The sequence below is a fragment of the Artibeus jamaicensis genome, unplaced genomic scaffold, assembly GCF_021234435.1.
Source record: "Artibeus jamaicensis isolate MK-2021 breed Jamaican fruit bat unplaced genomic scaffold, CSHL_Jam_final scaffold_1964, whole genome shotgun sequence".
Lineage (NCBI taxonomy): Eukaryota > Metazoa > Chordata > Mammalia > Chiroptera > Phyllostomidae > Artibeus > Artibeus jamaicensis.
Genome location: NW_026522030.1, coordinates 43,724,430 through 43,747,338, shown reverse-complemented (window position 1 = coordinate 43,747,338; position 22,909 = coordinate 43,724,430). Strand labels below are relative to the sequence as shown.

The 22,909-nt window shown below is 37.3% G+C and overlaps 1 protein-coding gene and 1 pseudogene across 2 annotated transcripts in view; one reads left to right on the top strand and one right to left on the bottom strand.

The window, feature by feature from the left end:
• RIC1 (RIC1 homolog, RAB6A GEF complex partner 1) overlaps positions 1–22,909 on the bottom strand; it is a 135,003-nt gene that overhangs the window by 68,840 nt on the left and 43,254 nt on the right. For both annotated transcript variants that reach the window (XM_037143598.2, XM_037143597.2), the window contains exons 2-3: positions 13,262–13,369; positions 2,223–2,302 (exon numbers count right to left, since the gene is read on the bottom strand). In XM_037143598.2, the coding sequence (XP_036999493.2) occupies positions 2,223–2,302; positions 13,262–13,369 (188 nt within the window). The remainder of the gene's footprint in view (positions 1–2,222; positions 2,303–13,261; positions 13,370–22,909) is intronic.
• On the top strand, positions 16,795–21,211 carry LOC119048029 (ferritin heavy chain-like; annotated as a pseudogene).

Sequence of the window (22,909 nt, the reverse complement as noted above, 5' to 3'; positions counted from 1 at the left end):
CCTTTTCCTTACACTGGACAAGTTTTTTTTTTTTTTTTTTTCATTTCAACTGTGCTTTTACCTTTCTTAAAATAATAAAGCACAATGTGCTAAAAATGTTACAGATTTTCTCCCTTCTTCAATATTAAAATGACTGCACAAAAATTCAGCAATTTTAATAAGTTGTTCTTAAATGCATGCTGATATGCAATAAAATCTAACAAAACTGCTTCAAATAAAGTTAAAGACAACTAAGCACAACTAGAGCCATTGTATAGAAAAAACTAAACTAATTTTTTGGCCAACCCAATATAATGCATGCATATCAAAATTTTGGAAAATTCAGAGTTGAAAAAAGCTGAAAAATTACTAACTCTACCATTCAGGTACAATGACAGTATATATTGTTCTAGCTTTTTTCTCTAGAGGATTTTTGTTGTTTTGTTTCACAAAGTTGTGGTCATATTACATACATAAATTTGTGTGCTTGTTTTTTCAGTAGGCATTATATGATCAGATCCTCAGGTTTACAAATTTTTCTGTGACATTTTATTTAATGATGAGTATTATTTAAGAATATACCACAGCTGATTTACAAACCAATTCTCTATTATTCCACCTTTCTGTATATCTACTAGAAGAAGTATATCTATTTCAAAGTTTCCCCAGAACTATTTTTTTTAAGATTTTATTTATTTTTAGAGAGAAGAGGAGTGAGAGAGGGAGGGAGGGGGAAAAGGGGGAGAGAAACATCAATGTGTGGTTGCATCTCATGCATCCTCTACTGGGGACCTGACCTGCAACCCAGGCATGTGCCCTAACTGGGAATCGAACTGGAGACCCTTTGGTTCACGGGCTGGCACTCAATCCACTGAGCTACATCAGCCAGGGCTATCCAAAACTATTTTTATATGCAAAAACATGTACTTAAAAAATTGTTGTATTTAATGTTTTGAGTTATTAATGTTTCATTTGAGTTACTAATTAACACAGACTTCTCTTGCATTTGTTATATTTCCCCTTATGAGACTGCTTTTACTAGTTATCTTCTGAAATGTTACTGTTTCCTAGCTATTTAGATGATTCCTTTGTAAAAAATAGTAAACCTTGGTCCTTTTTCCTGCAAAATTTTTCCCAGTTTTTTATTTGCCCTTTTATTGTTACTCTTTTTTCCTGATAATTCAGAGAAATTTAAATGTTCATATAATGAAATCTATTTTCCCTTTAATTTCTTACACACATAATACTCTGGCTGTCTTCCACTGTCTATTGGTGTGATATTCATTTATATTCTCATTCCCTTTCATGACTTATTTTTTAAAGATATTAGACTTTAAAATTATGTCTTTTTATTTCAAAAGTTCTTTCAATTAAATGTTCTTTCATTTCCAAAGTAAGGTTAAAATGTAATAAAAAATAAACAATGCCAAAAATACAGAATGACATAGTTTAAAGATCAGAAGTCCATGTTCCACCCTGGTGTGGTGGCTCGGTAAGTTGGAGCATCATCCTGCACACCAAAAGGCTGCAGGTTTCAATCCTCAGACGGGGCACATGTGAGAGGGCAACTGATCCATGTCTTTGTCCCTGTCTTTCTCTCCCTCCATTCCTCTCTCCAAAATCAATAAAAACGTATCCTCGGGTGATGATAAAAATGCCCATATTCCCTCAAATTATTTTCTATCCGCATACAAAAAAAATACACAAGAGGCCTGGCTGGTGTGGCTCAGTGGACTGAGCACCAGCCTACGAACCAAGGGGTTGCTAGTTCAATTCCAGAGGCACATGCCTGGGTTGTGGGCCAGGTCCCCGGCTGGGGGAGAACAGCACATGAGAGGCAACCACACATTGATGTCCCTCTCCCTCTCTTTCTCCCTCCCTTCCCCTATATATACATACAAGAAAAAGTGCCATTTCAGCTTACTAAGACGTTTCACCTCTTCCCCTCAAGATGGCTTAGTTCCTCCTTGATAAGGATGGGAGATTGCTAGATCTGGAGTACATCAGTAGTAATTCTGAATGTCCAAAAAGGGATATAGTGCATTTATTCAAGACTCCCAGGTTTATTTAACACAATTCTTTATTCACATGGCTACAGTTCAAAGACTTGATAATTTTTGAAACTCTACTTTGGAAATGTGTGTTTAGCTTATTTTAATCAATTCAGACATCCCAGAACTATAATATTTTTGTAAATACAAAGTATGTATATCAAATATTAAAAGAATGAAAGACACACTTACTTGGGATACACTGGTTCATAAAGATACTTGTCCCCTCTTGTAGGTGTAATATGAAAAAACAAGATGTAGCCATTTGCTGTCTGAAAGATAAATTTTATTTACCATGAATTAAAGTATAAGACTATGACTGTAACCCTAAATTTTAATTTTATATATTTTTAATTTGGAAACACTTCAATCCTTAGAACCCTGTTTTAAAAAGCTACAGTCTAATTATACAAATTTTGAAAATGACTTTGTATGAAAATAACCCATCTTGTTTAATAACCCACAAAAACATTTTTATATTTTTATGAAAATATTTCATGCACATGTCATTGAAATCAATAGTTCATACTATACTGAAGACATTAATATTCTAAAATAACTACATTGTGGAATAACAGATGACGATTTTATAAAATTTATATAACTTCTGGAACTCTGCAATAATATGGCAAATATTTTTCCAATTTTTTAAAGCCATGTCACCAACCAGTAACAGTATGATGAAATTGTTAACTCCACTCAAAGTTTGTACAGTACAACTTCAGAATAACATAGTTAAATATTTCAAAATCAATTAAATGATCTCTGACTTACTATATAATATACCCCATGGCACAGAAGAAAAACAGAGCAAATCTTCAATTTCTAAACTTTGAACATTACTTACTTCTCTAAGTTACCAAAATGTTTAAAAAACATAAGCTGTATTAAAACAATGCCATTATATGATCATGGCACATTATCTGTGGCTTGTGAGGCTCAAACAACCATTTTACATTTATATATGTATAGAAAATACGTAGCTGTTACTAATCAAACATGTTTGGGCATAACACAGTCAAGTGGCAAATGTTTTGCTGAGACTACTTTATACTAATACCGTATTCTTACATTTTAGAAGCAGGTGGGCTTTTGCCCAAAGTAGAATAAAAAATAACTGGAAAAAACTATTCGAGGTTTCAAATTTCTTCCCAGTACTGACTTTCTGTTTTGTTTTGTTTTTTTTATTTAAAGGAATGCCAGATGAACATTTCATTTCTTTAGAAAAGCCAGGGTTTTTTTTTTTAAGCTATAAACTTTACTATTTCATAATGTATTCCAAATGTAGTTTAACATACTGTGATACAAAAGGGAAGAAAGATTATTTCAAATACAATTATCATTCTAATTTCATGTGCAATTTTATATTCCTCTAGAGTGGAAAGTATGGAATCAAAAGGAAAAGGAATTCAATCAAATCATGCCAAGTTTTAGAAACATTATGGCACTTATACAGATTAGCAACTATTTAAGATTTGTAAACTCTACTGTTACCTTATATAGGCTAGGTAAGTAAAATAATATGGTCTAGTACTTATATGAATAACAGACAAATGTTGTCCGGAATATCAGTCACTCAAGGGCAAAAGCTCAACACTTCAGAGTATCAAATGCTAACAGTATACTCAGAAATTTAGCAAGTACTGAGAAAACTACAATGCCAGGGAAAACATAGCTTCATTTTGCAGAAATTTTACATACACGTGTACTAGATGAAATTACAAATAATGGCTTCATTTACTATTTTAGTATTCTTTTTTAAAAAATATATTTTATTGATTATGCCATTACAATTGTCCTATTTCCCTCCTTCATTCCCCTCCACCCTGCACACCCCCTCCCTCACCATCCCCCCTTTAGTTTATGTCCATGTGTCACAAGTTCTTTAGATTCTATATTTCCCATACTATTCTTGCCCTCCCCCCTGTCTATTTTCTACCTACCACCTATGCTACTTATTTTCCGTACCTTCTCCCCACTTCTCCTTCTCCCACTACCCTGTTGCTAACCCTACAGGTGATCTTCATTTCTATGATTCCGCTTCTGGTCTAGCTGTCCTCTTAGTTTGCTTTTGTTTTAGGTGTGGTTGTTAATAACTGTGAGCTTGTTGTCCTTTCACTGTTCATGTTTCTTTAACTTCTTTTTCTTAGGTAAGTCCCTTTAACATTTCATATAATAAGGGCTTGGTGATGATGAACTCTGAATTTGATCTTATCTGAGAAGCACTTTATCTGCCCTTCCATTCTAAATGAAAGCTTTGCTGGATAGAGCAATCTTGGATATAGGTCTTTGGATTTCATGACTTGGAATACTTCTTTCCAGCCCCTTCTTGCCTGTAAGGTCTCTTCTGAGAAATCTGCTGCTGATCTGATAGGAACTCCTTTGTACGTTGACTATTTTGGTATTCTGTATCAATCGTTGTAACTAAGTTTCTATGGCTTTGCATGTATATTAAAATGGTATATAACTTCCATGTCTTAATGACATTTATCACTGTTCTAAGACAGAACTGTTTATGAAAATGTCTTAAAGTTTTGGTAATAAACAATCATCCTTAAAAACTAGCATCTTTATTTAACTATACCAAATCTGTTATTACGCAGTGCTACAACTGCTCTTCTCTTTCTAGCCCAAAATACTGCAAATAAGCACATAACTATTGCTTAATCTGCAGGCAACAGTCCTAATACGTTCTTCTAGTACTCACACATACTCCAAAACTACACTAATTTTTTTTAATTAAATGAAAAAGTAAAATAAACTACCTCTTAGCTCTCTTTCCTGTTACCATCCTGTATCTTTAATTTCTTTTCTTTCTACAATGCATACTACTAGATTAAATGGCTTTAAACACAGAGGTCCAACAATTTCTGTAGGCAACTTAAATGACAAGTCTTCATGTCCCTTCCTTTGTATTTCCATGACTTAGGGTTATAGATATATATGGATAAAAGCTTTAAAGAGAATAAAGGAAGGAAATCACTACTTAAATAAATGATGGAACAGACCTGTCTATATTAGTGTTACTTAGAAGAAAAAGAACTACAAACAATATTTTTAAAGGACATCAAAAATTCAGTCAGAGAGGTATGAATATTAAACTTCAACACATCTTTTTCAATTGCCAATCTGGTAATGGAGATAAAAAAAAAACCATTCAAATTACCTCAGCTAATTCCACATTTTAAAAAAGAAGACTGAAATCTGGAGGTGGTGGTGGTGGTTGGTAATATTACTATTCATTACTTGTTTGAGTTTTCCTTTGTTTAGGCATCTGGGGAGTTTTCCCTCGCTACCCCAAATTAAATTATGTTATAATTGATGCATGACACATATACTATGAATAGTAATTTTCCGTAACAGGAAAAATTTAAATCCAACCATGTCATGAGGCAAAGCAACTGCTGAATATGACTGAAGGCTAAACTGTAGGCAGCAATCCCAGTACCTCTCTCTACCCTTCGTTATCCAGTGCTTCTACCTCCCATGAATTCACTAGATACTTCAGAATTCCCACTCTTAGTGCATGCTTTTCCTTAGGATATACCCTTTTTATTATGCTGAACAGAACAGATTTTATGCATCTGGCTCCTAAAATCTAAATAACATGTCACAAAGATTTCTGTAATAACTTACAAGATAAGGACTTAATTTAGAGATGTATTTTTATCCCAAATACTGTCATGTCAGACTTCAAATAAAGCAGAAATAATGAACTAGTAATTATACATTCTTTATACTGGTTTGTAAATGGTGTTTTCTGTTTTTAGCTTTATTTATTACGCATAGTCAAATACATAAAATTAATCACCCAGTCACACCACTAAGATAATAGTTAACATTTTTATATCTTTCAGACTCTGTACATTCACATACATAAATACATTTAAATGGGAAATGCTAGAACAGTTGTAAATCACACATACTCTCAAAAACAGGTGATGAATACCTTTTGACATAAACACTCTCAAAAATCATTACTCCTAATACTATTACATTGTTTTATACCAGACCACTAATTAAAAAAGGAAGACAGTTGTCCCTTGCACACTGCATTTTTTTGCACGTCTTCAACAAACTATTCTGGGACAACTGGATATCAATATGCAGAATGAAACTGGATCCATAACTTGTATCATATACAAAAATTAACTCAAAATATATCACAGACCTAAATATAAAACCTAAATCATAAATTTCTAGGAAAACACAGAAGAAAACAGGAACCATAAGAGAACAAATTGATTAACTGGACTTCATCAAAATTAAGTACTTCAATCACTCAAAAAATAGTGTTAAGACACTGACAAAACAAGTCACACATGTTAGGGGAAATTCTTTTGTATAGCATATATGTAATAAAGGAATTGTATCTAAAATATATTAGGGATTCTAGAAACCCAACAATTAGAAAAAAAACAATAAATAAAATGGACAAATAATTTGAACAGAGACTTTACCACAGAAGAGGAGCAAATAGACAAATGAGAGACATTCAACAATAGTTGCTAGGGAAGTGCAAATTAAAACTATAATGAAATACCACTACACACTGTTAGAATGGCTAAAATTCAAAAGGAATACCATACCATACCATACCATATGTTGGCAAAGAAGAATGAGAATTCTCAGACACTGTTTTAAGAAATGTAAAATAGTACAACTACTTTGAAAAAAGTTTGGTATTTCCTTTAAAAGTTAAACATGCACCTATCTTATGATCCAGCTGTTCTGTTCTTGGTTATTCACTCAAAAGGATATGTGTGTCCATGTATAAGGATTTGTACATCAATGTTCATGGGGTTTTCAGAACAGCCAAAAACTAGAAACAACTCAAATAACCATAATGAGATGAATGGATAAACCACTTTTGTTATATCCATACGCTGGGATACTACTCAAAATGAACTGATTCCTCATAATACGCATGAAACTCAAAATAATTATGCTGAGTGAAAAACAAGGAAAAAAAGAGTATATATTGCAGGGGTATCCAACCTTTTTGGCATCTCTGGGCCACTCTGGAAGACGAAGAGTTATCTTGGGCTACACATATTAAATATACAAACACTAACAAAAACAAAAAATATCTCAATGCTTTAAGTAAACTTACAATTTTGTGTTGGGCCGCATTCATAGCCATCCTGGACCTCATGTGACCCGTGGACCACAGGTTGGACACCCCTGATTATTTTATGATTCCATGTATACAAAACTCTAGAAAATGCAACTTCATCTGCAGTGACAGAAAGCAAATCAGGGGGTGGTTTTGGAAGAAAAAGGATCATGGCAGGAGGAATTACAAAAGGATACAAGGAAACTTGTGGGGATGATGGGTGAGTTCGCTCTCTTGATTGTAGCGAAAGTTTCAAAATTTATCAAATGGTGCACTTCAAATATGTGCAGCCAAGAGGGATGCATAGGTGGAAACCCCTCACTTACTCACATAACCAAAAGAAGGATAACCAATCTAAAACCACTAAACAACCAGAAGTGCCAGAAAATCAAACTGCATTGAACTCTGACAACCACAGAATTAAAGAAACAGTCAAACAGAACAACCAGACCAGCAGGGCTGCGAATGGAGACTGCGGTGAGGCAGTGACCATGGGGTGGGGCTGGCTGCTGCAAGGTGAACGCTCTTAAAATTTAACAATAAGGGAAGAAAAACAATTAAAAAATGGGCCAAAGACCTTAACAGAAAGACCTTATCAAAGATATACAAATGGCAAGTAAGAGTATAAAAATGCTCCACATCATATGTCATCAGGAATATGCAAACTTAAAAAAATGAGATACCATTCTCTACCTATCAGAATGGCCAAAATCCATTCTGTTACAACACCAAATGTTGCTGACGATGTGCAGCAACAGGAACTCTCATTCACTGCTGATGGGAATACAAAATGGTACAGCCACTTTGGAAGAGTTTGGCAATTTCTTTCAAAACTATGCACAGTCTTATGGTATGATCCAGCAATCATGCTTATTGGTATCCAAAGAAATTGAAAACATGTCCACACAAAAACCTGCACATGATTGTATAGCAGCTTTAACATAAGTGCCAAAACTTGGAAGCCAAAACCAAGATGTTTTTCAGCAGGGCAATGGACCAAAAAACTGTAGTACATCCCAACAATGGAATATTATTCAGTGCTTAAAAAATGAGCTATTAAGCCAGGAAAAAACATGTATGAACCTAAAATACTATTACTTAGTGAAAGAAGCCAATCTGAAAAGGCTAAATAATATATAATTCCAATTATACGGTATTCTGGAAAAGGTAAAACTGTGAACACAATAAAAAAGATTACTGCTTCCCAGGGGTTAAGAGAGATGAACAGATAAACAGGAGCACAAAAGACTTGGGGGGTGGGGGAAGTAAAACTACTCTGTATATACTATAATCATGGATACATGTCATTATAAATTTGTCTAAACCTACAGAAACACCAAGAGTAATAACACCACAATATAAGCTATGGACTCTGGGTGACAAATATGTGTGAATACAGGTTCATCAATTGTCAAATATACTATCCTGGTGAGAATGCTGATAATGGGGAAGGCTATGCATGTGCTGGAAAAGGGAGTATAAAGAAAATCTCTGTACCTTCCCCCCAATTTGGCTGTGAATGTAAAACTTGTTTTAAAAAAGTCTTTTTCATAAAGTCCTCTTATGATCCTATATACGCATATTAAAACACATGTCTTGGCTGGTGTAGCTCAGTTGGTTGGAGCACTGTCCATAAACCAAAAGGTCATAGGTTCAAGCCCCAGTCAAAGCAGACAATCAGGTTGCAGGTCTGATCCCTGGTTGGGGTACATACAAGAAGGCAACCAATCAATATTTCTCTCCCACATCAATGTGTCTTTCTCTCGTTCTTCCCTCTCTTCCTCCCTCCTTTCTCTCTCTCTAAAAGCAATGAGAAAATATCTTTGGGTGAAAACAAAAAAATCTGTTATCAACTAAAACATTAATTCATGTTTTCAATATACAAATAGAGATGAATTAACTTGAATCCCATCAGCATTTACTCAGTATATTTAATAGAAGTCAGACTACAGCAGCTAAAATTAAATTCATCACGACATCTTCACAAGGTTTCAGAAAAAGACTATAAACATTAACCAAAGTGAAATAAAAATCGGATTTTCAATAGCAAATTGTTTTTATCCTCTCATGTATACACTTTAATTTCCCCAATCTGAGGACAGGGATAATTACTTCTAACTTACTTGCTTTCCTTTTTCTCCTTTTTTTTCCCTAAGCCTCATCCGAGGACATTTTTTTCATTACTTTTAGAGAGGAGGGAAGAGACAGAAACATCAATGTGAGAGAGAAGCAGTGACTGGCCGCCTCCTGTACATGCCCAGATGAGGATGGATCCCACAACCTAGTCCCGTGCTCTGACAGGGAATCAAACCTGCAACATTCGGTTATGGGAGGACACTTCAGCCAACTGAGCCACACACCAACTGAAGCTGACTTCTTCGCTTTCTATATATTTAGTAGAGTGTAAAAGTTGAATAAATTAATGTGAAATTATTTTTGCTCTAAAAAGAAAACTAATGAGCTGTTTCCCTTTATTGAGGGTGTAGAGGCTATCCCTGATTATCTGGTACCTGAACCTGGAGTTATAGGGAAGGGAAACAGTGGCCCAGAGTGCGAGAGCTCCATAAAGGAGGTGTTTGGGGGATCCAGGCTATAAATTGGTTGGTTTGTATATAAAATGTATAGCAACAGATTAGTCCTTTACTATCTGTAAGAACTGGCTAGCCCTGGGGTCACAGTCTTTCCAGGGCCAGCAATTCTCCAAAATGTGAAAGCATCAGAAATACAGAAAAATAAAAAGAATTAATTCAGGCTCTGGCCAGGTAGCTGAGCTGGTTAGAGTACCATCCCCATATGCCAAGGTTGTGGGTTCCATTCTTGGTAAGGGCACCTATAAGAATCAACCAATGGATGCATGAATAAGTAAAACAACAAATGGATGTGTTTCTCTCTATTCCCCACTTCCTCTCGCTAAAATCAATGGAAAAAAAAGAATTCATAGAAAGGGAAAACAAATTTTCATAAGTTTTAATTGTTACAAAATTCTAAATATAATCACAATAAAAACTGAGTACAAATTTTCTTTGTAATACACATCCATGGAAGAGAACAAAATTCATTTAAGGGGATAGCATTTTTGCTTAATTGGGGTTTAAGTTAGTGTTCCCTATCAAAATAGACTGCAAAGTTTACTCTCTTAATGTTGGTCAGTAATGAGATTTTGCATATTTCATACTTGACAATACCTTTTCACACAAGTACTGTCAAATACTGATATCAATTCACGAGCATATAATTTTAAGTGACTATATGCAGCACTTGGTAGGCAAGTATAAGAAGTCTACTATAAGCTTCTCCTGATGTCTTTTTAACATGTCCTTACATTGTAAATTAATTACTTCCTATTGAAGGTTAGGTGGAATGTTCCTCATTTTAACAATTAAATGGATTTTGAAGTATGGAAATTTCCTTTGCCACTGCACCAAGATCTGATAATGGTATAGTATGGCTCAGAAAAATTTATCTTCTGCTAATTGTTCTTGGAAATAGAAACCTTACTTCTTTTGTCTTAACTTTTGAAAGCAGGGGAAGTATGAAAAGCAGCCTGACATTACTTGTGATTCAAATCAAACATTAGGTGCCATCAAATGACCTCACCATATATACATTTCGTACATAAGCCATGTTTTGCTTTACAGTTTTAGACTGAAGTTATTAGGCAATACCACCAAGTATGCAGCCAAAGCTATCTTCCAATGTCATTCAGTGTCTGCTATATGTCTGCAGATGATTCTTCAAGTTAAAAAAATTTCTATCTCAGCCCTGAACCACAGAAATGAAAATCACCTGGAGGGTTAGCAACAGGGGAGTGGGAGGAGGAGAAGGGGGGAGAAGGTACAGAAAATAAGTAGCATAGACAGTAGGTAGAAAATGGATAGGGGGGAGGGCAAGAATAGTATGGGAAATGTAGAATCTAAAGAACTTGAGACACGTGGTCATAAACTAAAGGGGGGGAATGGTGAGGGAGGAGGTGTGCAGGGTGTAGGGGAATGAAGGGGGGAATAGAACAACTGTAATGGCATAATCAATAAAATATATTTTTTAAAAATTTACAATAAACCTTTAGCATTGACAGCTATGGGGTTGAGCAAGTCAGGAAATGCAGCTTCTATTTCTGACAAGAACTTAAAGTAACCACAGGCTTAAATGCTTACATGTGTACAAACTTTGTAAACTTGCCTAACTAAATAATAAATAAGCCTTTTTCTGTCCCACACATACTTTTACCATCATCAAATGAAACACACCTTAGTGAATGGATTCCACTTCAGGATGTACTGAATCAGAGTTTTCTCAGCTTTTTTGAAAGCCTTTACACCTGAAGCTGGTCTACCCATGGTATATTCATAGGGAGGAATCCTCACTCATTTCATACTCTGCCCTGATTACTTAATCAAAAACTTGGGCAGTACTGTAACATTTGTCACTCCATCAAGAACCAAGCAAACTTACTTTGGTTGCACTTTTCATTTCTATGAAGAATTTCTGGTACAATGATATATTTCCTTCTAAATTTTCTAACTTTTTCTAACTATTAATTTCAATGTGTTGGAAACACTGTGATTAATACTTAATTGAGTACTAGGCTGGATCGTGTCAACTGTATTTTTTTGGCTTCACTACACTGTCACTGTATAATAAATATAGTATTTTGCCATCCAATTCAATATCAAAATAATCCATACACAAAAATCTATTTTTCCCTTCTTCTGACATTACAGGTATGCACTAATAATAATGTAAAATGTCACAATGTGCAGATATGCACGGCACGTGAAACACTAAAGTTACAGTGTACTGAGCAGGAGAGAAGAGTAGAAGTACCAGTGTCACTGTCAGGACTATTCAAGTCAGCTGTCGCAGCTTACAAGCAGCCACAGACAGTATGTAAATAAATTAGCATTTTCATGCTCTGAGAAATGTTATTTATAAACAATGAAATTTAAATTTCACATAATTTTCAATTCCCAAATACATTATCCCTCTTTGATTTTTTGAACCATTTACATACATAAAACTATTCTTAGCTTGTGGTTCGTACACAAACAGGCAGCAGGGTAGATCTGGGTAGCTGGCAGTCTGCAAGACCCCTACTGTGGGAAGAGAAACTACTTAACATATTTCACCATGTGGATCATTTCCAGATTACTAACCCAGTCAGCATCATAAAGCATGAACTAGAAAAGGATAGATAACAGAGAGATAAGTTAGTGTGGTACTTAAGAGTATAGTAAATGGAATCTGAGTACCTGGGTTTAAATTCCTTGTCTTTGATACACACCATCTGTGTAACTTTGGATAAAACTTATTTTCTCAGAGTCTCAATATACTTATCTACCATGAAGGATAACTGTATCTACTTCAAAGTGCTGACTTAAAAATTAAAATGAGATGATCCATATAAACTAGTTATATCACTAGAAGTACTTATGTAAGAAGTGCTCAGTAAATGTTAACCCATACACATTATGCTTATTAAAATTAGGTAATAAGGACAGTTCAAGAGATGATAGTGACAAAATATAAACTGAAAAGGTAAAATTAACCAAACCTAAGAACATTAATGGAAAAAAAGAATGCAGAAATAGATCCAAATGCAGATGAGAATTAGTATGACGTAAGCACAGCTTATCATTTTTGTGTAATGACTTTGTCTGGTTTCAGTATTAGGGTGATGCTGTCTCCATAGAAAGAGTTAGGAACTATTCTCTGTGTTTTAGTCTCCTGGAAGATACTGTTAGAGAATTTGTTTCTTAAATTTCTTCCTTAAATATGTGGTAGACCTTAAATATGTGGGAATGGAGGGCAGGACTTATATAAATTTGGGAGTACTGTATGAATATAGAGAAAAGCTTTAAAAGTCTGGATTAAATAGAGTTCAAGGACAAAACAGGAAAGTGAGAAGACTAAACAGAAGAGGATATGGGCACTACATTTAGAAATGGAAAAGTAGCAAAAAAAAGGTATAGTAAATATAACCTGAATAGAAGATTTGGTTCAGCAATTTTTAATTACAGAATATATACGCTAGTAGGTTTGAAAGACTGAAAGGAAGTCACCTAAGAGACTCAAGTTTAAATGCAATGTAATGATTTCAAAAGAAAAATCTACTTACTGACACAGCTATCATTGCACTGTCTGGTCTCCATTCAGCTTGCTTGTAGGATCCAAACTGAGAAGACGACTTTGCAGGTTCTTTGTAGGTTACAATTAACACACTAGGCTGGAAAAAAACAGTTGTGTTGTATTAATGTCTCATAAGAATATAAACAAACAAATTTAAGATAATTTATCATGGAGTACTCAGAATTAATGATTCTAAAAGTATAATAAAATATAACAATCTCATATTAAAACATTAGCTTAAATTATCCAAGCAAATCAACTAAAAATAATAAAAAAAGATTATGTGAATAACCCAGTATCTATTAAAGAAACTGAATCAATAATTAATAACTATTAAAAAAACAGGCCTTTGATTTGTTCACTGGTGAATTCTACCACATATTTAAGGAAAAAATTTAAGAAACAAATTCTCTAACAGTATCTTCCAGGAGACTAAAACACAGAGAATAGTTCCTAACTCTTTCTATGGAGACAGCATCACCCTAATACTGAAACCAGGCAAAGACATTACAAAAAAAGTAAAACAACAGTTCATTACCATCCATGAACATGGCTACAAAATTTCTCAATAAAATATTAGCAAATTTAACCCAACAATGTATAAAAGGTATTATAATATGAACAAATGGGATTTATTCCAGGTATGCAAGGGGGATCGACACTTGATTATCAATTCATGTAATCCATCACATCAACAGAATAAAAAAAAATCACATGATCCTATCAATAGCTACAGAAAATTAATCTGACAAAACCCAATACTCATTCATGATACAAACTCTTAGCACACTAGGAATAGAAGGGAACTTCCTCACCTGTACAAAAAACATCTACAAATAACCTACAGCTAACATCATACTCATTGGTAAGAAACTAGCTTCCTTGCTAAAACCACAAGTTAAGAACACCTCCTCTCACTACTCTCAAAATCACACTGGAAATGCTAGTTAATGCAATAAGACCTCCCACCCACCACCAAAAAGGAAATAAAAGAAATACATACTGCAAAGAAAGAAAGAAACCTGTCTTTGTTCATAGATGACATGACTGCCTATGTAGAAAATCTGAAATAACCAACAACAATGAAAAAACTCATGGAAATAATAGGTGACTATAGCAAGGTTGCAGGATACAATGTTAATATATAAAAATCAATTGCTTTCCTACTTAACAGCAATGAACAAGTAGAATTTGAAATTAAAAGCACAATACCACTGGCACTAGCAACACAAAGTATTTAGGCACAAATTTAACAAAATATGTACAAGATCTATGAGGAAAACTACTAAATTCTGATGAACAACAACAAAAAAAGAACTAAATAAATGGAAATATATTCCAAGTTCATGCACAGGAAGACTCAACAACATTGTCAAGATATCAGTTCTTGACTTCCAGCCAAGATGGAGGTGTAGGTAGACACACTGTGCCTCCTCACACAACCAAAATAAGGACAACAATTTAGAAACAACAACTAGAACCGACAGAAAATTGAACTGTATGGAAGTCTGACAACCAAGGAGATAAAGAGACACATTCATCCAGATAGGTAAGCGGGGACGGAGTCAGGCAACTGGATGGAGGAGGGTCAAGGCACAAAAAGCAGTGGTACTGGGTGCGAAAGGCACCTTGGGTGTGCAAGACAGCAGCGTGTGGACCCTGGGCGCACAGGCAGCGGCTGGCAGACCCTGGGCACAGGGTGGCAATGGGCAGACCCAGTGAGGTGGCGTTTGTGACGCAGAGCATTGCATGCAGCTGGCTGACTGAGCAGTCCCATATTAGCATACAGATAGACCAGGCGAAACTGGGGAGTGAGACAGACAGCGCAACCCAGGATCCCAGTGCTTGGAAATAAAGCCTCAAAATACTGAATGAAAACACCTGTAGGGGTTGAGGTACCGTGAAAGACTCCCAGCCTCATAGAAGAGTTCACTGGAGAGACCCACAGGGTCCTAGAACGTATACAGCCCACCCACACAAGAATCAGGACCAGAATGGCCCAGTTTGCTTGGGGGGAGCAGCAGAGGGGACTGAGTTCCAGCTGAGAGCAGAGCAAGCACCAGTGTTCCCTCTCGGACCCTGCCCCCACATATAGCGTCACAATCCAGAGACTAGGGTTGCCCCACCCTGGTGAACACCTAAGGCTCCACCCCTCATATGTAACAGGCATCACAAGACCAAAAAAATGTCCCAAATGGAAGAACAGATCAAAGCTCCACAGCAAATAAAACTAAGCGAGGAAGAGAAAGCCAACCTATCAGATGCACAGTTCAAAACACTGGTGATCAGGATACTCACAGAACTGGTTGATTTTAGTCACAAATTAGATGAACAAATGAAGGCTAAACTAAGTGAAATGAAGGAAAATGCACAGGGAACCAATAATGATGGGAAGGAAACTGGGACTCAAATCAATGGAGTGGACTAGAAGGAAGAAAGAAACAACCAAACAGAAAAGAATGAAGAATTCAAAAAAAATGAAGAGAGGCTTAGGAACCTCCAGGACATCTTTAAACATTCCAACATCAAATTATAGGGGTACCAGAAGGGGAAGAGGAAGAGCAACAAGTGGAAAACTTATTTGAACAAACAATAAAGGAGGACTCCCCCAATTTGGCAAAGAAAATAGACTTCCAGGAAGTCCAGGAACTTCAGAGAGTCCCAAAGTAGCTAAACGTCCCAAGGAGGAACACCCCAAGGCACATCATAGTTACATTAGCCAAGATAAAAATGAAGGAGAGAATCCTAGAAGCAGCAGGAGATAAAGAGACAGTCACCTACAAAGGAGTTCTCATCAGACAGTCAGCTGATTTCTCAAAAGAGACCTTACAGGCAAGCAGGGGCTGGAAAGAGCTATTCCAAGTCCTGAAAGGCAAGGACCTACATCCAAGATTGTTCTATCCTGCAAAGCTTCCTTCCATTGATTTAGAATTTAAGGACAGATAAAGTGCCTCTCAGACAAGTCCAGTTAAAGGAGTTCATCATCACCAAGCCCTTATTTTATGAAATGTTAAAAGGGATTTATCTAAGAAAAAGAAGATAAAAAACATGTATAGTAAAATGACAGCAAACTCACAATTACTAACAACCACATCTAAAAGAAAAAACAAACTAAACAAATAACCACAACAGGAACAGAACCACAGAAATGGAGATCACATGGAGGGTTAGCAACAGGGGAGTGGGGGGAAGTGGGGGGAGGGAGAAAAGGTACAGAGAATAAGTAGCATAGATGGTAGGTAGAAAATAGGAGGAGGGCAAGAATAATATGGAAAATGTAGAATCTAAAGCACTTATGACACATGGACATGAACTAAAGGGGGGGAATGTGAGTGGGAGAGGATGTGCAGGGTGGAGGGGAATGAAGGAGGGGAAGTGGGACAATTGTAATAGCATAATCAATAAAATATATTTTAAAAAGATATGTCGGTTCTTTCCAACTTAATCTAGAGTCAACACAACCCCAAACAAAACCACAGTGAGTTATTTTAGAGATATCAGCAGAGTGATTCTAAAGTTTATATGGAGAAGCAAAGTGTACAGAATGACCAATTCAATACTGAAGGTATGAAACTAAGTCAGAAGACTGACATTACCCAACTTCTAGACTTACTATAAAGATATAGTAATGAGCCCTGGCTGGTATAGCTCAGTGGATTGAGCGTGGGCCTTTGAACCAGAGGATCGAGGTTCAATTCCCAGTCAGGACACATGCCTGGGCTGCAGGCCAGTTCCCAGGAGGGGACTCACAAGAGACAACAAAACATTGATATTTCTCTCCCTCTCTCCTTCCATTATCCTCTAAAGATAAATAAATAAAATCTTTAAAAAAATTTTAAAAAAGATATAGTAATGAAGACAAAGTAGTACTGGTGAAAAAACAAAAAAGGGAAAAGGAAAGAAAAACACATCGGTGGAACAGAACAGAGAGCCAAGAAATACACCCACATAAATATAGTCAACTGGCCTTTAATAAAGGAAAAAGGCAACACAGTAGAAATTGGATGTTCTCAACAATGGGTGTTGGAATAAGGGACATCTACCTTTGGGCACACAACAAGGCTCCACAGGTCATCTTGGATTTTCTCTGCCCTTGCCCCCAAATCAGCCCTTTTCCCCAGAGACTCTACTTTCTTTTTATTAGAAAATAGTGTTTAGAAAACAACATGTGGAAATAAGTTTCTTGTTGCTGAGGTGGTATCACTACTTCTAGCTTCTTGGTCCTCTCAGAAAACACAGTGGTAAACACGTGTACCTATACTAACCCATATATACACATATACCTCTTTATACTTCTTTCTATATATACATGCTTTTTAATTATATTTTACTGATTATGCTATTACACTTGTCCTGACATTTTCCCCTTTGCCCCCCCATACAGCACCTGCCACTCCCTCAGGCAATCCCCCCACCATTGTTCATGTCCATGGGTCATGCATATCAGGACTCTGGCTACTCCATTTCCTATACTGTACTGTATATCCCCGTGGCTATTCTGTAACTACCTCTTTGTTCTCCTTAATCCCCTCACCCCTTCACCCACTCTCCCACTACTCCCTCCCATCCCACAACCATCAAACGTTCCTTCTATCCATGATTCTGTCCCTGTTATTCTTGTTTGCTTAGTTTAGTTTTTAGATTCAATTGTTGACAGATTTGTATTTATTGCCACTTTATTGTTCACAGTTTTGATCTCCTTATTCTTAAATAACTCCCTTTAACATTTCATATAATAATGGTTTGCTGATGATGAACACCTTTAGTTTTTTCTTATCTGGGAAGCTCTTTATGTACCCTTCAATTCTAAATGATGGCTTTGCTGAGTAGAGCAATCTTGGCTATAGGTCCCCACTTTTCATGACTTTGAATATTTCTTGTCAATCCCTTCTAGCCTGCAGTTTCTTCTGAGAAATCAGCTGACAGTCTTATGGGAACTCTCTGTAGGTAATTAACTGCTTTTCTCTGGCTGCTTTAAATATTCTCTCTTTATCTTTAACCTTTGGCATCTTAATTATGATGTGTCTTGGAGTGGGCCTCTTTGCATCCATCTCATGTGGGACTTTCTGTGCTTCCTGGATTTGCATGTCTATTTCCCTCAGCAAATTAGGGAACTTTTCCTTCATTATTTTTTCCAATAGATTTGCAATTTTTTGTACTTCTCCATTTGGCACCCCATCATGTGAATGTTGGTCCTCTTGAAGTTCTCCCAGAGGCTGTTTATACTATCCTCACTTTTTAATTCATTTTTCTTCTTGTTGTTCTTATTGGTTATTTTTTACTTCCATATGTTCCAAATTATTGATTTGATTCTTCACTTCATCCACTCTACTGTCATTTCATTGTTCTTTATTTCAATTAGTGTATCCTCTCTTTCTGAATGCATCTTTTTTATGCTGCTGAGGTCCTCACTAAGTTCCTTGAGCATCCATAATAAGCAGTGTTTTGAACATTGCATCTGATAGATTGCTTATCTTCATTTTGTCTAGCTCTTTTTCTGGAGTTTTGATCTGTTCTTTCATTTGGGCCATGTTTCTTTGTCTCCTACTTTTGGCAGCCTCCCTGTGTTTGTTTTGTGTATTAGGTAGATCTGCTTTCACTCTGTGTCTTGGTAGTGTGGCCTAATGTAGAAAGTGTCCTGTAGGGTCCAGTGGCACAGCCTCCCCTATCACCCAAGCTACATACTTGAGGTGCGCCGCCCTTCATGCGGGCTGAATACACTCTCCTTTTGTAGTTGAGCCTTGGCTGCTGTTGGCAGATCAATGGGAGGGATTTACCCAGGCCAATAAGCTGTAAGGACTGGCTGTGACCACTTACCACCAACCTCCACCCTCCGTGAAGGATCAGCTGTGCAGGGGTAGGGTGGTGGTGCTCAAAGCGGTCTGTGATTGTCCACTGGGTGCACTGGCCCTGGTGTTTCCCAGGTGGTGCAGGCCAAGGTCAGCTCCCACCTGTGCTTTGCCCAGGGCCACCCTGCACGAGCTATAAAGCAATCTGTGTTTCTTGCAACTTGTGCTGGGCTTGGAGATCTCTAAGCAAAGCCAAGCTGTGAATCTAGACTGGCTTCTACCAATGCCAGGCCTCGGACTCACTAAGACCAGCTGTTGCTTGTTTAATAGAATTTACAAATTTTTGAGGCAAGATCCAAGACCAGCCATTCATATGGAAAAGCAGCTTAGGTGGGGCAGAGTCTCTAGGGATCTCCAAGGTGGGTCAAACAGTATTAGACAGCTTGATGGAGTCTCAGATATGGCACCAGCTTGCTGGCTCTGTGGGCGGATGCTTTAGAAAAGGGACTGACCTTTGCTCATCTTGATACCAGATACTTCAGTTTCTCCCGGGATACTACTGGTGCTTTTTAAGCTGGTAATCCAGTTCTGGAGCACAGAGGGAGTGAAACTGAGTAGGTGAGTCTATGTGTAGGTTCTTTAACAGGAACTGGTTGGGGTTCCTACAGTTTCTTCCACTGACTCAATCCCCACCAGTTTTTGCAGACAGAAGTTGTGGGGATTTACCTTCTTGGCACTGGAACCCTGGGCTTGGGGACTCCTTAGGTATAGGGCTGCGACTCCTTGTCCCAAGATATCTCCCCAAATTTTTATCCACCACATGTGGGTGAGGGACCAGCCTATTCCACGTCTACATCCCTCCTACCAGTCTCAATGGAAGTGGTTGCTTCAATTTCGTATTTGTCAGGCTTCTATTCACTTTGATTTCTGATGGTTCTAAGTGATGGTTGTTCCATATTTTAATCATGGTTGTGTGAAAAGGTGAGCCATGTCTGCCTATTCTGCCATCTTGACTGGAAGTCTCTATATATACATGTTTTTATACACAGAAACACATATGACTATAATCAAGCACATAGCAGTTCGCCCTTGTCTTCTCCCTTACTTACTTGTAACTTCTTTTACTGACAGTCGGAAACCTGGGTATCATTTCTTATAATTAATTTAGTTCTTTGTTCCACCCTACTATATACATAGAATAGTTTGGAATTGCTAACACCACTATAAGAAACTAATTTACAATCAGAATAAAGTTTTTATAGATAGCTTCTTTTACTTTAACCTCAGAATAACCAGTTAAAATACTGTTATCCAAAGTTATATAAGCCATTCTCTTAAAAGCTTTCTTTAATTTCTAAAAATGAAATACAAAAGTTTCTAAGATGCTAACAATACTTCAAACACATTAAAACTGCTTGGCACTGTCTTTGCTGTGAGCCACTGTGATTTCCTGCTTCAAAAGTGCTTGGACAGAACCAGTACTTAACCCCCATTCCAGCTAGCCGCCCAGGTCCAGCCTTTTGCAACCTCTTCACACACCTCTGACCATCCCACGGCCCCTGTAACTGCTCCCGTGCTGTGAAGCCGGCTCTCATGAGCCACCCACCGTGACAATCCATCCACCTCACAGGTCCACCAGAACTACAACCAGAACTTGGAGGATGCCATCAACCGTCAGATCAACCTGGAGCTCTACACTTCCTATGTCTACTTGTCCATGTCTTAGTATTTTGACCACAATGATGTGGCTTTAAAGAATTTTGCCAAGTATTTTCTTCACCAATCTCATGAGAGGGAACATGCTGAGAAACTGATGAAGATCCAGAACCCAGGTGGCCAAATCTTTCTTCAGGGTATCAAGAAACCTGACCAGGTGACTAGAAGAAAGGGCTGAATGCAATGCAGTGTGCGCATTACACTTGGAAAAAAGTATGAATCAGTTACTACTGGACTTACACAAATTGGACACTGACAAAAATGACCCTCATTTATATGACTTCGTTGAAACTCACTACCTGAATTAGCAAGAGAAATTCATCAAAGAATTGGGTGACCACACAACCACCTTGCACAGGTTGGGGGCCCCTGAAACTGGTATGGCAGAGTATTTCTTTAACAAGTACACCCTGGGAGACAATGAAGAGAGCTAAGCCTTAGGCTGGTTTCCTTGGACACCACAGTGGTATATGCATATTGGAAAAAACAAAAATAAAACTGCTTAGAAAAATAAATAAAAACAAAACTGCTTGACATGAGTTATTTGCACTTCACAAATATCAACTAAAAATTAAAAACAAGTGCCTTGGGGGGAGTAACATAAAGGAAGATGGCAAAATAGGAATAGACCCCCACACACAGAAACACAGATTCAGCAATGATTCACAGGAAAAAAATGTGCTTCTGAGTAACCCAGAAACTCATTGAAAGGCACCTGAATGCTGGATAAATGTGAAACTGGACTCATCAAACCTGGTAGCAAGATTCAGGACACTCTTTCACCAGCATTTCTATCCCCATTCAATGCCATGAAAATCTTCCTGTTCCCAGATAATCCCTAAGGAACAAAAGAAGTGAGCTGAATGTCCAATGACCCAACCTTTCCACAGAAGCTTCCCCAGAGGACTGGCTTTGTCTTGGCAGTCTTGGAAGACTGACAGAACTAGCATGGTGTAGCCACTTGGAGGAGACTAGAGACAGTGGCTTGAACCAAAGAGTCACCACAGCTTCTCCCCACAGCTCAGCACAGAATGAGAGGAAAAATTCCAGTTCACAGCTCCTTCCTGGGCAAAGAAAGAGTTGGTCTACATAACCAATGCACAAACTTCTATGGGGACTACCCAAAGGAATGGCTTCTGTAATGCTTGTCTCAAGAGTGCTGCTGCTAGGAACTAAGGGAGAAGAGAAATAGAGATTTAGGCAGGCAGTTGCCATAGCCCCTCCCCACTGACTTAGCATACTGCAAGTGGACAATAAACCCCGGCTCCCACCTTCTCCCTGGGGAACAAGTTAGTCCATAGCTCCAATGCCCAAACTTTTCTGAGATCTGCCCAAAGTGGGGAGCTCTGCCTTGCCATTCACAGGTTATTGATGAGAGCTGGCAAATGTGGTCACCAAGAAGCTAGTGAAAACAGAGACAAAGGTTTGGGGCGTCACAACCTCTCTCCCAACTCAGCACAGAGCAAGCAGCAATAAACCCAAGCTCTGAGTTTATTCCCCTGGAAGGGAGAGTTGGAGACCCAACTTTTCAAGACAGACTGTCTGATGAACAATTTCAGTCTCACTTGCTAAAGTGCAGTGAGGGAATTCAGCATACCCCAGACACCTAGGGACTACAAAGAACAAAGGAAGCATGCTGGACTAACCTGAGGTTTGAGAGGCCATCAGAAATCTCTGGCCATCTGACTGGTGAGAGTCTTTTAATATATGACAACAATCCGTGAAGACGGAGAGAGGTGGCTGCTCTGTCAAGCACAGTCAGCAACACAGTTAATAAGATTAAAGCACAAATAAGTCTTGCAACCAAAGAAAATAAATGTCCAATAACAAATCCTGATAAAACAGAGATACATGATTTACCAGACAGGTAATTCAAAATAACCACCAGAAAGATGCTCATTAAAGTCAGGAGAACTATGGTTGAACAAAGTGAATTTCAACAAAGAGATAGAAAATATTAAAAAGTAACAAACAGAAATCATAGAGCTAAAGAACATAATAACTGAAATAATAAAAATTCACTGAGTTCAACAAAAAACTAGATCAAGCATAAGAAAGGTCAGCAAACTAAGAAAGGCCATCTGAAATAATTCAATCGCAAGAGAAGAAAAAAAGAGTGAAGAAATTTTAAG